Source organism: Brassica oleracea, chromosome C4, assembly GCF_000695525.1.
Source record: "Brassica oleracea var. oleracea cultivar TO1000 chromosome C4, BOL, whole genome shotgun sequence".
Classification (NCBI taxonomy): Eukaryota; Viridiplantae; Streptophyta; class Magnoliopsida; order Brassicales; family Brassicaceae; genus Brassica; species Brassica oleracea.
Genome location: NC_027751.1, coordinates 33,127,800 through 33,145,129, shown reverse-complemented (window position 1 = coordinate 33,145,129; position 17,330 = coordinate 33,127,800). Strand labels below are relative to the sequence as shown.

General features: G+C 28.4%; 1 protein-coding gene and 1 long non-coding RNA gene across 4 annotated transcripts; both read right to left on the bottom strand.

The window, feature by feature from the left end:
- Nucleotides 1–572: 572 nt before the first annotated feature.
- LOC106339622 (actin-related protein 2/3 complex subunit 4) lies at nucleotides 573–3,146 on the bottom strand. 3 transcript variants are annotated; one of them, XM_013778468.1, is made up of 10 exons: nucleotides 2,997–3,146; nucleotides 2,719–2,814; nucleotides 2,509–2,601; nucleotides 2,284–2,349; nucleotides 1,919–1,971; nucleotides 1,788–1,815; nucleotides 1,607–1,681; nucleotides 1,370–1,474; nucleotides 991–1,080; nucleotides 573–770 (listed from the first exon to the last, which is right to left on the bottom strand). In XM_013778468.1, exons 3-10 carry the CDS (start codon nucleotides 2,509–2,511, stop codon nucleotides 681–683), a joined length of 510 nt encoding a protein of 169 aa, XP_013633922.1. In that variant the 5' UTR covers nucleotides 2,512–2,601; nucleotides 2,719–2,814; nucleotides 2,997–3,146; the 3' UTR covers nucleotides 573–680. The 3 variants fall into 3 exon arrangements, with proteins under 3 accessions (XP_013633922.1, XP_013633923.1, XP_013633921.1); XM_013778469.1 differs by having other exon boundaries at nucleotides 2,719–2,791; nucleotides 2,997–3,117; XM_013778467.1 differs by lacking the exons at nucleotides 2,284–2,349; nucleotides 2,509–2,601; nucleotides 2,719–2,814; nucleotides 2,997–3,146 and adding an exon at nucleotides 2,061–2,246.
- A 12,499-nt stretch (nucleotides 3,147–15,645) lies between these two features.
- LOC106341365 lies at nucleotides 15,646–16,587 on the bottom strand. The gene is made up of 3 exons (XR_001269620.1): nucleotides 16,461–16,587; nucleotides 16,000–16,359; nucleotides 15,646–15,851 (listed from the first exon to the last, which is right to left on the bottom strand). It is a non-coding gene; the product is annotated as an uncharacterized LOC106341365 (long non-coding RNA).
- Nucleotides 16,588–17,330: the final 743 nt, after the last annotated feature.

Sequence of the window (17,330 nt, the reverse complement as noted above, 5' to 3'; positions counted from 1 at the left end):
ATATAATATAACTAGATATTTGTTATATTTTTTCTTTTGTAAAAAGATATGAATAACAAATTACAATTGGGTGTTGAACCTAGATACATGTTTACCCTTAGAGTTGAACTCAAGAAAAACTCATATAATTGGATAATACCATATAGATTCATGTTGAGTTGAGTTAATATATAGATTCATGTTGAGTTGAGTTAATATAAGAAATGACACGTAAAGATGGAGTACCGGTTTGGTCAATACAACACCTAAGTCTAAATATAGGAGCATACTCGTATTAATAAAAAATGTACGGTTTCCATGTTCGTTTACCTAAATAACATTTGTTTTGTGGTTATCTAGTGCAAAAACCCTTAAATAAATTATCTAGATAGAGATAAAGGATGGCCAAACGAACATCAATTAAAATTGATTTTATTTTTACTTCGTCGTAGAAACAACTTTTTCTTGCTGCGACTGCACGCTAGAACAACTTCTATGATTAACAAAACAGCCCATATTTTACAAGTATTGCGTAACATATACTACAATTACGAAGCCGATGGATCAGTTGCAAAGGAAGTAGAGACAAAAAGAAAACAGAAAGTGTAGCAAGAGAAAAGAACTTATTATGTGTAGATGAATTTGACCAAATAATGAGTGATTAATACAATGAGTGCTTACATTATAACAACTCAGTTGCTTTACATGAACTGTTTCAGAAACTCTGTAGCCACCAGTCTTCCTCTGGTGTTCACTGATATCTTCAACTCGCTTATTTCTTTCTCTATATCCTGCAATTTCAGTTACATTTCCAGTTTTAATCGGAGGAGTATGAGGAGATTAGCATGTTGGAGCATATCATCAAAGTAACTAATTTCTTTTTGATTCTTGTAGAAACATTTTAAGTGTGAAGGCGGATATCTTGACCATGGCTAGGCCAGCTATTCCGAAAACTACTTCCCATTGTTACTACCGTGAAAAAAGACACATTAGGTTTGGAGAAAGACTTGCCTCCATAAACTGAATAATGAAATCGATTAGCTTCTGTTTCTGCATCTCTTCACAGTGGTAGTTTGTTATAAGAAAGCTAATGTCATATCCCTGTTCAAAAGACCAACAAGGAAAACAAATTGAATTGGATCAGGGAATAAACTATTCACATAATAAACAGTAAACCATCTGATCTAAGTAAAGGCATTTCCACAGAGTGAGATGATTCATGATTTGTAAAATGAAGTTCCCAATCCTGTGTGCGTTATATATATATAAACCAATTAGTGATGCGTTTGCCATACTAAATATTTTACAGAAAATGGAATGCATTAGAGCTGGAAGGTAAAACATAGTGGCACACACAAGTAGCTACGTTTAAATTAAGAAGATGGTCTACCTGCACTGGCTTCCTCCTCAGTACTTGAAAAGCTTCTGCTCTCATGGACAAGAATCTAAGGAACTTTTTGGTTAGTATGTTTTCAAGTTCATCCGCTTGTTTGACCTGCAAATTCAAAAACAAGTGTTTTTAACAATAGGACGTTTCAGTCACGACACATGAAGACGTTATCTCAGAGGAGTGAATGAAAGGAAACGGTGAAAAACAATATAAAGCTAAGGCAAGATCAACAATTACCTTGAGGCTTATCCGGAGTGAATTTATAGATGTTTCTATCAAACACTTTTCAGCCTCATTACGACATATCAAAACCTGCAAATTTCAAACATAAAAAAATTTAGCAGCCAGTTACAGAACCTAGTAAATAGAGAGTGACGTATCAATGCCAAACTGAGAGGGAAACGAATAAACTACTTACAGGATTTAGCAAAAGTTCTGGGCTCGTCCTACAAAAAAACATGTCGATAATAAGATTCTACTAGTTCAAATCACAATGGCACAAGAGCATCCATTCTCACACATGCATGTTTTTGAAACAAGCTTACATACTTTAGTTCAACCTCTGGTTTATTATGCCTTTCAACTTCTTGACAAGGAAAGTTCTGCAAGTAGAGAAATATAAACGCTTTCAGGAATATATACAACTTAAAACTGAATCTAGCAAGGACTTTACATGGCCCCTTTCACATACTTGTACTGTTGCACAGGAACAAAAGTGCATAGTTTTCAATTGCGAGAGAAAAAGCGAATGATGGTGCATAACCCTAATCATCAAGGAAACATGAAAGTAACAAACACACTAGAGGTCAAACATGGATGGGGGAGAAGGCAAACAAAGAGTCTTTTATTGTTTCCTTAAGAATACAGATAGACTCGACCTATGCACTGATACTTTGAGAGAAAACCGTTTGTACCTGTAAGCACATGGCTGCCTCGAGGGTATTCCTTATGCAGGCTAGATAGAGCCGTAATGGATTTGCCTGGAACATCAAAGACCCAACCCAGTACAAGAGCAACAAGTAAGAGAAGAATACAAAGTAATCGCAGACGAGCAACTACTCATCTAAAATCGAGGATGAGAAGAGTTCAAATTCCTTATTATTAATAGTGATGTAGCTTATCTAGGTAGAGAGTCTTACCATGTTAAGGTGCCTCTTAGAGATGATGTTCTTCTACTTAAGACTTGCACCAAAATTAAGAATTTATCTTGCCTTTTGATGAATCGTTAAGCCCTGAGGAAGAAAAAAGTAACACAAACATAAACAAGAAAGCAAATTTTAGCATTTGGGTACCCACTTTTCAACACTAAACATCAACAAGAAAGCATCTTTAAGACCAAGAAAGCTAACCTGATAAGAAGAGAACAAAACAAGGGCCAAGTAACTCAGCACTGTCTCTATGATCGAAGAAACCCTTAGCGAGCTTGGAAGAGAAACAACAAAACCCTAGATCAATAAGTGAAATGTAGATAAGTCCCAGATCTTTGATCAGATTACTCCATATACGAATTCAATTAAGCAAAATATCAGAAACTGAGAAACCCAAAAAAACAATCAGCCTCCAGAGATCGGAGAACGCATCTATTGAATTGAATCAAGAGCAAAGGTGATGCCATGCCACTGCATACCTTGGAGACTCGCCGAGAGAAGAGAGATTGAAAGGGGGAATCAGATTTAGAAATCGACGCTGTAGCTCACAAGATTTGATTGATGCTACAAGCGAACGAATTATTCATTTGGTTGTATTTCTTCCGGTGTTTACCAAAACCGGATCCGACCGGTTCTACCGTGAAGTTGGTGCACACCCGGTCCGGCTACATTCTTAGAATAATATATATAAGAGAAAATGAAATTATTGGATGTTACATGTATTCATTTGTAATACATGCATTCAGAATTTTCCTGACAATAGACTATACAATATTATTTTATTTTTATACATAAATACAACGGTTTATATGAAGACAAAATACAGCATATAAAACGTGAAAGAGAGAAGGAGATAGAGTTTAAAAAAATAAAGTTATCTAGTAGCACAAATTATCCAATAACGTAATAAAAACTCAGAATGCACTAATGGTTAATTACATTTTATGATTAGATTAATTAGTATAATATACATAAGATAAAATGAAATTAAATCAATAACAAGAAGGATTATATGTGACAGGTATTCATTTGTTAAGACAATGTTCTCTTTCCCGTAAGTGAATGTGTAATACATGCAATACATAATTTTTCCGACAATAGACTATACAATACTATTTTATTTTTATACATAAATAGAATAGTTTATGTGAATACAAAATACAACATATAAAACATGAAAGAGAGAAAGGGATATAGTTAAAAAAACAAAGAGTCATTATAGCACAAAGTGTCCTATAACGTAATAAAAATTTAGAATGTGACTCAGAGTATAAAAAACTCTAATTTGAACCACTAACAAGCTAACATTTTGCTTAGTAATCTCTTCCTCTTCGAAAAAAAATTACACTAAGAGTCACTCTATGACTTTGTTATTATACTATGTTTCATTTATTGCTACTAAGGTTTGGAATTGATGTGCAGATTAAATGCAGATCAATCTGCATTTATTCTCCATTCATGTTTTTAAATGCATAACAAAAAATAAAAAAATATAAACTCATATGTGTGCATATTAGTATTTGCATGTCAATAATTGTTCTGCATATCCAAAAAAAAGAGCTCTCGTGAAGAATATAGTCAATCCCTGATGTGCCTATTTTTTAATTAGTTAAATACATTTTTATGTTTGGGTTAATTAGAATAATATACATAAGAGAAAATTAAATAAAATAAATAACCATAAAGATTGGATGTGACAGGTATTCATTTGCTAAGACAATATTTTCCTTCCTGCGAGTGAATGCGTAATACATGCATTACATAATTTTACTGGCAATAGACTATACAATATTATTCTATTTGTACATAAATAGAACGGTTTATGTAAATACAAAATACAACATATAAAATGTGAAAGAGAAAAGGAGATAGAGTTTAAAAAACAAAGTGTCCTAGTAGCACAAAGTGTCATATAACGTAATAAAAATTCAAAATGTGACTCAGAGTATAAAAAACTCTGATTTGAATCACTAACTAGCTAACATTTTGCTTACTTCCCTTCCTCTTTGAAATATAAAATATTACACTTAGAGTCACTTTATGACTTTGTTTTTACACTATTGGTCACTTATTGCTACGGAGATTTGAAATGAATGTGCAGAATAAATGCAGATTAAATGCAGTTCAATTAATATGCAGATCAAACTGCATTTATTCTCCTTTCATGTTTTTAAATGCAAAAGAAAAAAAAATATATAAATTGATATGTATGCTTAGTAGTATTTGTCTGTCGATAACTGTTCTGCATGTCCAAACGAAAAAGGAGCTATGGTGAAGCATATAGTCAATCTCTGCTTTACCTCTTTTTAATTAGTTAAATACCATTCTTTTTATTGTGTGCACTATTAGTTAAATATATTTTATGTTTGGGTTAATTAGTATAGTATACATAAGAGAAAATGAAACTAAATAAATAACCATAAGTATTGGATGTGACAGGTATCAGGGGCGGACCCAGAAATGAATTTATGTGGGGTCAAAAACATTTAAAAGGTCTTTGGTGGGATTTGAACCCAGCTTGTGTGGGGTCAAAAATCTCAATTTGCCAATTATGCTACTAAATTTTTGTCAATTTCTTATACAAAACCAGCATCTTATTATTATTTTTTGTGGTGTCAGGTGATGCGCTAGTCATAAGGTGGGTCCACCCCTAACAAGTATTTATTTGTTAAGACAACATTTTTCTTTCCTCAAGTGAAAGTGTAATACTTTCATTACAAAAAATTTCCGACAATACACTATACAATACTATTCTATTTTATACATAAATAGAATGGTTTATGTTAATACAAAATAAAACATATAAAAAGTGAAATAGAAAAGATGATAGAGTTAAAAAAACAAAGAGTCCTAGTAGCACAAATTGTCTTATAACGTAATAAGAACTCAGAATGTGACTCATAATATAAAAAACTTTAATTTGAACAACTAACAAGCTAACATTTTTCTTAGTAGTCTCTTCCTCTTTGAAAAAAAAATATTACAATAAAAGTCACTTTATGACTTTGTTATTACACTATGGATCACTTATACTAAGGTTTGGAATTGGTGTGCAGAATAAATGCAGATTAAATATAAATAATTTAATATGCTGATCAAACTGCATTTATTTCCCTTTCATTATTTAAAATACAGAACATAAAAATAAAATAAAAATATAAATTGATATGTACGCTGATTAGTATTTTTTTTAGTCAATAACTGTTCTGCATGTTCAAAGGAAAAATGAGCTGTTGTGAAGCATATAGACAATCCATGCTTTGGTTCTTTTAAAATAGTTAAATATTTTTTTCTGTGCACTATTAAGATAATTAGAATAATATACATAAGAAAAAAATAAATTTAATAAATAACCGTTAGGATTGGATGTGACATGTATTCATTTGATAAGACAATATTCTCCTTTCCGCAAATGAATGCGTAATACATGTATTACAGAATTTTCCTGACAGTAGACTATACAATACTATTCTATTTGTATACATAAACAAAACTGTTTATTTGAATACAAAATACAACATATAAAATGTGATAGAGAAAAGGAGATAAAGTTAAAAAAACAAAGTGTCCTATTAGCACAAAGTGTCCTAAAACGTAATAAAAACTCAGAATGTGACTTATAGTGTAAAAAACTCTAATTTGAACTATTAACAAGCTAACATTTTGCTTAGTAGTCTCTTCCCCTTTGAAAAAGAAAATCTTACACTAAGAGTCACTTTATGACTTTGTTATTACACTATAGGTGACTTATTGCTACTAAGGTTTGGAATTAATGTGCACAATAACATATATATACCCGACAATATTAGTTCTATAGTTAAACCAAATGGTAAGAAAAAATCAAAATGGACTAAAGATACAAAAATATAAGAGCAAAACAAGAATATCTGTATAATTATTGTAATTGTGATGAATTTTAATATAATTTACAATTTCACTATATTTATTAAAATGATGATATTATTGTTATTTTTGTCAACATGATATTTATTATTTATTTATAATAAATGGTATTTGTTTAAATATTTAATTTTCATAAAATTAAACATTTACTTAAATACAATAATTTCTCAAATTTGCTTGATATGCATTTGTTCTGCTTGATCTGCACGATATGCATTTGTTCTGCTTGATCTGCACGATGTGTATTATTTGATCTGCATGATCCATTCAAAGCCTAAATTCAGATCAAAATGCATTTATTCTCCATTCATGTTTTTAAATGCAGATAAAAAAACAAAAAAAATATAAATTGATATCTATGCATATTAGTATTTGTTTGTCAATAACTATTTTGCATATCCAAAGGAAAAATAAGCTGTCGTGAAGCATATAGCCAATCTCTGCTTTGACTCTTTTTTAATCAGTTAAATACCTTTCTTTTCATTGTGTGCACTATTAGTTAAATACATTTTATGATTGGGTTAATTAGTATAATATACATAAGAGAAAATTAAATTAAATAAATAACCACAAGGATTGGAAGTGAAATGTATTCATTTGTTAAGACAATATTCTTTTTCCCGCAAGTGAATTTGTAATACATGCATTACAGAATTTTTTCGACAATAGACTATACGATACTATTCTATTTTTATACATAAATAGAACAGTTTATGTGAGTGCAAAATACAACATATAAAACATGAATGAGAGAAGGAGATAGAGTTAAAAAAACAAAGAGTCCTAGTAGCACAAAGTGTCATATAATGTAAGAAAAACTCAGAAAGTGACTCAGAGTGTAAAAAACTCCAATTTGAATCTCTAACAAGCTAACACTTTGCTTGATAATCTCTTCCCCTTTGAAAAAAAAATATTACACTAAGAGTCAATTTATGCATTTGTTATTACTTTTTACTATTAAGATTTTGAATTAACTTGCAGAATAAATCCAGATTAAATGCAGATCATTTAATATGTAGATCAAATTGCATTTATTCTCCATTCATGTTTTTAAATGCATAACAAAAAAATAAAAATTTATATGTATGCTTATTAGTACTTGCCTGTCAATAGCTGTTATGCGTGTCCAAAAGAGAAAAGAGTTGTCGTGAAACATATAGTCAATTCATGCTTTGCTTCTTTTATAATTTGTTAACTACCTTGCTGTGCATTATTAGTTAAATACATTTTATGCTTTGGTTAATTAGTATAACATACATAAGAGAAAATGAAACTAAATAAATAACCATAAGGATTGGATGTGACAAATTTTCAATTGTTAAAACAATATTTTTTTCCCCGCAAGTGAATGTGTAGTACATGCATTACTGAATTTTTACGACAATAGACTATAAAATACTATAGTGAATACAAAATACAACATATAAAATGTGAAAGAGAGAAGGAGATAGAGATAAAAAAAACAAAGTGACCTATTAACACAAATTGTCCTATAACATAATAAAAACACAGAATATGACTCAGAGTGTAAAAAACTTGAACCACTAACAAGCTAACACTTTGCTTAGTAATCTCTTTCGCTTTGAAAAAGAAAATATTAAAGTAAGAGTCACTCTATGATTTTGTTATTACATAATGGGTCACTAATTGCTTATAAAGTTTGGAATGGATGTGCCGAATAAATGCAGATTAAATGTAGATCATTTGATATGCAGATCAAAATGCATTTATTCTCCATTCATGTTTTTAAATGCAGAACAAAAATAAAAAAATAAAAATTGATATGTATAGATATTAGTATTTGCATGTCAATAATTGTTCTACATGTCCAAAAGAAAAATGAGCTCTAGTGAAGCATATAGCCAATCTCTGCTTTTGTTTTTTTTAATTATTTAAATACCTTTCTTTTTGTGTATGCAGTATTAGTTAAATACATTTTATGCTTGGGTTGATTAGGATAATATACATAAGAGAAAATAAAATGTAGATCATTTAATATGTAGATCAAACTGCATTTATTTTCTACTCTTGCTTTAAAATGTAGAACAAAAATAAAAATATATGTAAATTGATATGTATGCAGATTAGTATTTGCTTGTAAATAACTGTTCTACATTTTCAGAGGAAAATGAACGGTCGTGAAGCATATAGCCAATCCCTGCTTTTGCTCTTTTTAAATTAGTTAAATACATTTTTTGTGAACTATTAGTTAAATACATTATGCTTGGGTTAATTAAAATAATACTCATAAGAGAAAATTCAATTAAATAAATAATCATAAGGATTTGATGTGACATGTATTCATTTGACAAGACAACATTCTCTTTCCCGCAAGTGAATGAATAATACATGCATTATAGAATTTTCCCGACAATAGACTATACAATACTATTCTATTTTTGCACGTATAGAACGGTTTTTGTGAATACAAAATACAATATATAAAACGTGAAAGAGAGAATGAGATATAGTTAAAAAAAAAAAAATGTCCTATAACGTATTAAAACCTCAGAATGTGACTCACAGTGTAAATAACTCTAACAAGCTAACAATTTGCTTAGTAATTTCTTTCCCTTTGAAAAATAAAATATTACACTAAGAGTCACTTTACGAGTTTGTTATTACACTATGGGTCAGTTATTGCTACTAAGGGTATGAATGTAATGCAGATAAATTGCAGATAAAATGCAGTACAATAAGTATGCAGATTCATCTGCATTTATTTGACATTCACATTTTTAAATGCAAAACAAATAGAAATAATAAAATATTAACAAATCTGCATGCAGTTTATTAATAACATTTAAAAAACTAATCTGGAAAAAGTAAGAAAAAAATAGTGGGTAAAATGTAGATGACCAATTAAGGCATACGACCAAAGAATATAATTTTTTTCCATCTATTTAGTTTCTTATAATTATTTTATTTAGTTTCTAAACCAAACAAAAATTCTCTCAAAACTATAGTTTAATATTTTATTTCATTTCTATTTTAAAATAAAATTATGTTTGAATGAATTTATTTTTTTAAATTATAAATAGAATGTATATTCTTTTATACATCAATTATATTCTAAAATACGTTTAAAGAATGTTATAAATAAAATTTATATATTCAAAATACCATATAGGAACCGGTTTGGTTCTTTTCGGGTTTGGGTAACAATTATAAAAACCAACTAATATTCAATAAATTTTCGGTTCCAATTCGGTTACTATTCGGTTTCGTTTTTTGGTTATATTTAGATATTTCGGGGTAAAAAAAAGAAAATTTTGGGGTTTTTCGGAAATAAATCGGGTCATTCGGATAAATTTCAATTTTTTGGATAAAAACTATTAGAGTTATTCTTTTCTTTAGGATAATTTAGATAAGTTAAAATACTTTAGATAATAAAAATATTCAAGTATTTCGATTTTTTTTTGATAGTTTGGTGCATAAGTATTATGTTTAGAACATTTGGTATTTCTAATACTAAATATAATTAATATATTAAGCTATAAAAAATTTATTTCGGATATTTGGGTACCCGTCCGGTTCTCAGTTTGGTTTAGTTTGGTTTCGTTTTTCAGTTATAAAAATATAGGAACCATTCGAGTAAGAAATAACCGAAAATCTAGTTAAAATACAAAAAAAAATAAGAGTAAAATAAGAATACTCTTTATAATTTTTGTAATTGTGATGACTTTCATATAATTTACAATTTCACTATATTTATTGTTATTGTTTAATATTATATTTATTACTTATTTATAATAAGTTTTGTTTTTTTGGATATTTAATTTTCATTAAAAAATCAACATGTATTTAATTACAGCAATTTTTGATATGCATTTGTTCGGCTTGATCTGCATGATCTGCATTTATTCTCCTTGATTTGTATTTTTTTATCTATGTCACCCGCTAAGATTTGGAATGGATGTGCATAATAAATGCATATTAAATGTAGATTATTTAATATGTAGATCAAATTTCATTTATTCTCCTTACATGGCTTCGAATGGCATGCAGATCAAAGAAAGAAAGATCAAGCAGATCATACAAATCTAATATTTAAGTATTTTTTTCCGGCAATAATTAAGTTAATTTCTCGAATAAGTATATTTGACCAAATGTTAAAAATAATTTTATAAATTAAATATAAAAAGTACAAATCTTTATTAATTATTTTTATTATTTTAATAAAAAATATTTAAACATTATATAAAAAGTAAATATAATTACAATATACAACAAATTAAAAACATTAATTTTTATTTGTCCATCATGTATTTTCAATAATTTCTTTAATGTTTGTCGTAAGATTTCCTTGTCCAACTTTTGCTTCTTCCAAATAATCTTGTTCAACCATAGAACTAGCAAGGTCAATCTCTGAATATATCGTCGTTTCAGCAAAATCTTCATCAGAAAATTTTGAAATTCTAATAAAATTGTCTAATTCAATTGTCGTTGTTACCACACATTTTTTATCATGCATATTATATCTCGGGAAGTCATAAAGAATCCTCCAATTTTTCTTCCAAACTCCAAATGTGCTTTCAATAACAGAACGCAAAGATGCATGATATCGATTAAACAACTCTTGTTTTAATTCAATAAATAAATTAATTATATACCATAGTTTTTGTATTATTTTTAGTATTATTTATATACTATATTTTTAAACATAAATTTCAACTTATATATACATCTTATTTTTTATAATTCGCTAAATAAATTAATTATGAACCATAATTATTTGTATTATTTTAATAATTTTAGGTATAAGAGACAATCTGAAAAAAAAACTAATTAAACATAATATTAAAATACATGCATGTGTTATAGTACACATAAGAACGAAAATATATATTTACTATTTCATTTTAAAATAATTAATTATAAAACATTATTTTAATTTATATTTATAAGCAAATAATACATGAAATATCTATAGCATGCATAAATTAATTAAACATATATATTATACATATCAAATTAAATAGTTGATTAAAGTAAATGCACATGTTATATAGTACATGAAAATAAGAAATTGGTTTTTACTTAGTGCTATTGAATATAAATATTAACTTACTTTTAAAAAAAACAAAAGTTTCATAAATTATTGAAGAAACAAAATAAAAACGTACCTGTTTTTTTTTTTTTGAATTGCTTAGTGGATGCAATTGTATGAGATAACCCGAAGAATATGAAAAGTTAATTAAACATATATAAAAACACATTTTAAAGTTTTATATTAAACAAAAGTAAAACACTTACCGAGTAGAAAGGAATTTTGGTTTGTGAAATAATGAAACGAAGAGTAGTTGTATTTATAGGTAAAGTGAAAGAAAAAAATAAAAATAAAAGAAGTTGGACATGCATTGGCCCTCTGCGTCATACCAACACCTTTTACTCATGTGCTGCAAGATAGTTTTTTTATAACAGAGTTTTTTCTGCATGCAGCTCTTTCTATATTTTATTATTATCTTTTGTTCTGTCCTTTTATGCGTGAATGAGATATTAAATGCAGGACTATCTGCATCTTCTTTTGTTATGCTCTTGCTCAGCTCCACATTCGAAGCCCATGTTTTTAAATGCAGAACAAAAAAATATAAATTATTATGTTTGCAGATTAGTATTTGCTTGTCAATAACTGTTCTGCATACCCAAAAGAAAAATGAGCGGTCGTGAAGCATATAATCAATTCCTGCTTTGGTTCCTTTTAAATTAGTTAAATACATTTTTTGTGCACTACTAGTCAAATACATTTTATGATTGGGTTAATTAGTATAATATACATAAGAGAAAATGATATTGAATAAATAACCATAAGGATTGAATGTGACAGGTATCCATTTGTTAAGATAATATTCTCCTTCCCGCAAGTGAATGTGTAATATATGCATTACATAATTTTCCCGACAATAGACTATACAATACTATTCTATTTGTATACATATATAGAACTGTTTATGTGAATACAAAATACAACATATAAAACGTGAAAGAAAGAAGGAGATAGAGTTAAAAAAAACAAAGTGCCCTAGTAGCACAAAGTGTCCTATAATGTAATAAAAACTCAGAATGTGATTCGGAGTGTTAAAAACTCTAATTTGAACTACTAACGAGCTAACACTTTGCTTAGTAGTCTCTTCTCTTTTGCAAAAGAAAATATTATACTAAAAGTTATTTTATGACTTTGTTATTACATTATGGATCACTTATTAGTACTCAGGATTGAGATAGATGTGCAGAATAAATGCAGATCATTTAATATGCAGATTAAACTGTATTTATTCTCCGTTCATGTTTTTTAATGCATAACAAAAAAAAAAATATAATCTCATATGTATGCATATTAGTATTTGCCTGCTAATAACTATTTTGCATATCCAAAGGAAAAATGAGTTGTCGTGAAACATATAGTCAATCCCTGTTTTGGCTCTTTTTTAATTAGTTAAATACCTTTTTTGTGCACTATTAGTTAAATACATTTTATTTTTGGGTTAATTAGTATTATATACATAAAAGAAAATGAAATTAAATAAATAACCATAAGGATTGGATGTGACAGATATTCATTTGTTAAGACAATATTATCCTTTCCGCAAGTGAATATGTAATATATGCATTACAGAATTTTCCGACTATTGACTATACAATACTATTCTATTTTTAAACATAAATTGAACGGTTTATGTGAATACAAAATACAACATATGAAATGTAAAAGAGAGAAGTACTTATAGTTTAAAAAATAAAAATAAAGTGTCCTATAGCACAAAGTGTCTATAACATATTAAAAACTTGGAATGTGACTCATAGTGTAAATAACTCTAATTTGAACCAGTAACAAGCTAACACATTTCTTAGTAGTATCTTCCCTTTCGAAAAAAAATATATTACAATAAGAGTCACTCTATGAATTTGTTATTACACTATTGATCACTTATTGCTACTAAGGTTTGAAATGGATATGTAGAAAAAATGCAGATTAAATATAGATCATTTAATACGCAGATCAAACTGTATTTTTTCTCCATTCATGTTTTTAAATGCGGAACAAAAAATAAAAAAATATAAATTGATATGTATGCAAATTAGTATTTATTTGTCAATAAATGTTCTGTATGTCCAAAAAAAAAAGTTGTCTTGAGGCAGATAGTCAATCTTTGCTTTGGCTCTTTTTTAATTAGTTAAATATTTTTTTGTGTGCATTATTAGTTAAATACATTTTATTCTTGGGTTAATTAGTATAATATACATAAGAGAAAATGAAATTAAATAAATAATCATAAAGATTTGATGTGACATGTATTCATTCGTTAAGATAATATTCTCTTTCCCGCAAGTGAATATGTAATACATGCATTACAAAAAAATTCCGACAATAGACTATTCAATACTATTCTATTTTTATACATAAATAGAACGGTTTATGTGAATACAAAATACAAACTAATATCTAAAATACATTTACTTTATATCTCAAGAAAAATATACAAGTAATAGTTAAGCTTTAAAACAAACTATTAAATTTTAGTTGTATTTAAAAAAATATGGTCAAACGTAATAGAATTTATGCAATTTAAATATTACAAAATAAATAGTAATAACTGGATTTCAAAGTATACTTCTAAAGTGTGTTGACTAATAACTTGGACTATTATTCAATTATTTTTGTTGTTGTTAAGTCGTTTGAGATACGTTAGTATATATTAAACTAGGATCGGTCCGCCCTACGGACGGAAATTTATAATAAATACTATTTTAAATGAATTATATCGTTTTGTGAAGCTTTTAAAAAAAAATTATATAGAAAAATATATTATAAACAAATAAATAATAGAATTCAGAGATCGTATTGTTACTTTTAATAATCATTTTTAGTTTGAATTAAATTGACACTAATCTTTTTTTTCTCTATTTTCAGAGAATATATTAGCAAAATAATTTAGAAAATGTAATTATATATATCTTGTTATTATTTTATTTCACTTTTTTTAAAAAAAATTACACTAATTATTTTTCATGTTACTAAATTAGTCTAACTCCAACCTAAATCGGTTAAAAAATGATAAAATAATTAAATGTCAATTTGAAAATACTATATAAATAGTTTAATAATATCATAACTATATATGGAATGAAATATACTAAACAATAAAAGTACAAAGTGTAATATAACAATTAACAATTTGGAAAATCAAGCTGGACTAAGTCCTTTCTCAAAAAAAAAAAAAAATCAAGATGAACTCAACCAGATATAAATGGTCTTTTACATTCGTTTCCTGAAGAAGTAACTCTGTTTTGTAACTTTTAGTGTTCGCTGTATTAAACAAAATCCTATAATCCATATTTCATCAAATATCCATTTTCATAATCAAATTGAACAATCAAAGAACATGTTAACTTTATATTACCACCCAAAAAAGAAGCACACCACAAAGCAAGATGTATATAATAATCTTTGCAATCCAAATATCGATCTCCTTTCTGTAATTTATTCTTGATACTTCATGAGCAATATAATAAACACTTTCTACTACTTTTTTAAGAACATATGAACACACGATTTTCAATTTAAATGGCATAACTTGACAATGTAACAGTGTAAGAGGGAGACAATTATTCATACTAAAACCCCATAGCCTATGTTTGAAGCTTACAATGATATTCTAAAAGTTTGAAGAGAAATAGTTTCAAGATAGAAAAAGCCTGACCCAAGTTTCATAACATTCCCGAAAGAATTGGATTAAGTATTCTCATTGGATTTCACAATGACGACTACAAATGTTATTTTCTCCAAACTCAACAACTCATGATCTTTACTTGGGATATTATCATACAGTAATCACCATTGTAGACGTAAAGTTAGTTCTGTTTTTTAAGGTTAGAATAGAGTCGAAACCTTGAATATTGTCCATTTTGACTTGTCGTCTGACTCTCTGTGTAGATACGAACATTGTGCCTTGGATGAGCTGCACAAAACCTAGTGAGTTGCATAATGTGTTAGATTTTTTAGTGAAGTTTGTATATCCTTAAAAGTTAGAAAACAAAGAAATACAGAATCACTAATTGATTCAGCTTTGGTGCAAAGCATAAGCTATATCCAAACTCAACTATCTTTCCTTTGTAGATAATCTCAGATACAGTCATTTTGTAAGTTATATTTTATATGGGTATGTGATCAAATATACTTTTTATTTGTTTTGACTTTTGAGTTGAAAAGAAAACAGTAAAACCTTGGAGAAGAGGTTGCAACATCGCCTAACTCACCATTGACGCACCACCAAAAGCTCTATTCTTAACTTATTCCACAAAGATCGATACAAAGACTACTAATAATCACAAATTTTGTCTTGAATCCTTGATTCCTCCAGTTACTGATGCTCTGTCTCAATCTCTTCTCCCTCTATTTCATCCTCCTTTCTTCCTCCAAACTATCTCTCCTGGTTTTGCATTGACCGGTTAATCATAGTTTCAATTTATATAACCACATCGAAGATAAATCTAAGATATTGAGGTGAGAGAGAGAAACCAATAATGTCGTACAGAGATGTAGAGAAAGGACGGAATAAGAACAGAGGAGATAACAACCTATTTTTATGATGAAAGCTTTGGCAGAAATCACTGGACTTCCTATCTGATTCCGACGACCGTAGTGGCGAATCTAGCCATATTTATCGCCGCCGTTAGATTCGTTAACGACAAAACAAATCGCTAAGTGCATCAAGATATATGATGTAAATGGTTTTATTGATGAAATTTTGAGCTAGAGTGAATGGTTTTACAACTTTCCCCAAGTCCTGACAATGAATTCAGCTTCAGCGACATCTACTCTTCTCAAACCCAATCCTCCACCTCATCATAAATCCAATCATCACCGTCTCTGTATCTCCGCCTCTCTATAATCCACTTCACCACCGCATCACCGCCGCAATTTAATATCCTTGTGTGCTGGATACACAGAAGTAACCTATTGTTAGGAGGTAGATTGATTTCTGAAAATCTTATGATCAAAAATATCGGAGTGATGAATCTTCAGGTGTAGAACATACCCTTTTATAGTAGAAGATCCTAAGCAAAGAAGTAATGGTGGGATATCTTCAATGATAAATCGTGGGATGAATGGGGACCTAGTGTTAATGCATCCAGAAAGTCGACGATCGGATTTCCCAAACTGAGGCGGCGAGCATCCCTAAACCCCAAAATAATACAAACTTTACACGCTACGTTAAAAGCCCACGATTGGAGCCCATCAGATTTCAGATGAAAATGCAGTGATGCGTTTTGTAAAACGTGACACGTGTCAACAGCACATAAGTCGAGTTTGTGACATGGATCCTATGTGGCAGCATCAGGATAGAAAGAACTCTATTTTATATATATATATACATACTAGGGTCGACCCGCCCTACGGGCGGGATGTTTATTTTGTAAGTCGAGATTTAAATTTTTATAGATGTAATTTATGATAATTCTATTTTAAAACTTTTAGCCTTACACATCACATTTTAGTTATTTTATTTCAGTGTTGTATTCATGTGATTAATAGAAAAAAAATCACAACGGTCCGACCTTTTCTCACTACAGAAAATTTTAAAATTAATGTATTTAATGTATTTTGAAGTTAATGTACTTTTAAAACTAATATATCACAATCATATAATTAATATATTTTTATCATTGTCATAACAGAAATAATTTATAGACTAAAATATTTCATTAAAAAGGTAAATATACATTTATACTCAAGGGGTTAAATAATCTAGAATTATGATTTAGAGTTAAGGGGTGAAAATTTGGTAGTGAGCTTTAAAAGTTTTTAAAATTGTTTCAAAAAGTATTTTTGAATTTCAAAAAAAATATGAAAAAAATAAAACATTTAAAATAATTTTTGGAATTTTTTTTAATAAAAAGTTCAAAAT